The 1,067-nt window shown below is 39.9% G+C and overlaps 1 protein-coding gene across 1 annotated transcript in view; it reads right to left on the bottom strand.

Annotated features, from left to right (window-relative positions):
* The window catches only part of si:ch211-140b10.6 (uncharacterized LOC106513430), a 5,140-nt gene extending 4,283 nt beyond the window's left edge, over positions 1–857 (bottom strand). The window contains exons 1-2 of the mRNA XM_014002249.1: positions 706–857; positions 276–350 (exon numbers count right to left, since the gene is read on the bottom strand). Of these exons, the coding sequence (XP_013857703.1) occupies positions 276–350; positions 706–731 (101 nt within the window). The 5' untranslated portion in view covers positions 732–857. The remainder of the gene's footprint in view (positions 1–275; positions 351–705) is intronic.
* Between the last annotated feature and the right edge of the window lie 210 nt (positions 858–1,067).

Genomic DNA, 1,067 nt, shown 5'->3' with positions numbered 1-1,067 from the left:
CTCTCAGACTGAAGAAGTCTCTTGGAGGAGAGACGAAACGTTTCATTAGAGAAGAACCCGTCCAGAAGACCTATACAATTTTTTTCTTTTTGTGTCTTGTATAGAAAATACAACAAACAGCAAACATGTTTCTATGAGAGAGAAAAAAAATCTATTGTTTTCATTGTCAAATAAGAACAAAGTAAAGCACACAAACACTCAAATGACAACAGAAAGACACGGCTGAGTAACAGTGAAACATGCTGATACAGATGGCATTTCAACACAAAGCTCACCATCCTGCAGGGCCCATGGTCTCAGCTCTGACCCGGGCTCGGTCGGTCTCTCTCAGGAGCTCCTCTACTGCACGCCTGGATGGACGGAACCAAAACAAACAAGAATAAGTCAAACAGAAGCCCCATGGAGGACAGACATGACGTAAAACACTGCAAGGTAAGCCTAAAAGACATGCTGTCGTAGTACCTTAGTGAATAAATATAGAACTACAGCTATGGCATTCAGCCACAAAACACAGGAAGCTAAAGTCAGCTAACTGAACCTACAACACAATAATAGCAACAAACAGCGCCTGACTTCCTGCTGATGAGCAGTGTTAAAATTTAGAAAACAGAAATACCCGGGCCCGGAGGAGGAGAGTGTGTCTGCGCTGCAAACAGCACGAAAAATGTACATCTACTGACGATAATTATCTATAAAGCTACTCACTTTTCCAGTTCAGTGTCTTCTGCCATCTTTGCCCCGAATGTAACAAACTACTACATGCAAAAAAATTCCGAATAAACTCGAAACATTTATGATGATTAACGTAGCATCGTTTGTTTATGTCGATGAGAGGTCCTTCAGCTGAGGACCCGGTGTTTTTAGCTGTCATAAATAATGCCTGACCGTTTGTAACCTTAAAAAACTCAGAACCTCATTAAACAGTGGCCTTCATAACTACCTACATAGGCTTAATCCCTTTGTTTTTGTTCGTCTCTATCTATCTATCTATCTATCTATCTATCTATCTATCTATCTATCTATCTATCTATCTATCTATCTATCTATCTATCTATCTATCTATCTAT

Source organism: Austrofundulus limnaeus, unplaced genomic scaffold (genome assembly GCF_001266775.1).
Source record: "Austrofundulus limnaeus strain Quisiro unplaced genomic scaffold, Austrofundulus_limnaeus-1.0 Scaffold12, whole genome shotgun sequence".
Classification (NCBI taxonomy): Eukaryota; Metazoa; Chordata; class Actinopteri; order Cyprinodontiformes; family Rivulidae; genus Austrofundulus; species Austrofundulus limnaeus.
Note: the sequence above shows the minus strand (reverse complement) of the source record. Positions and strands in the feature narration are given on the sequence as shown.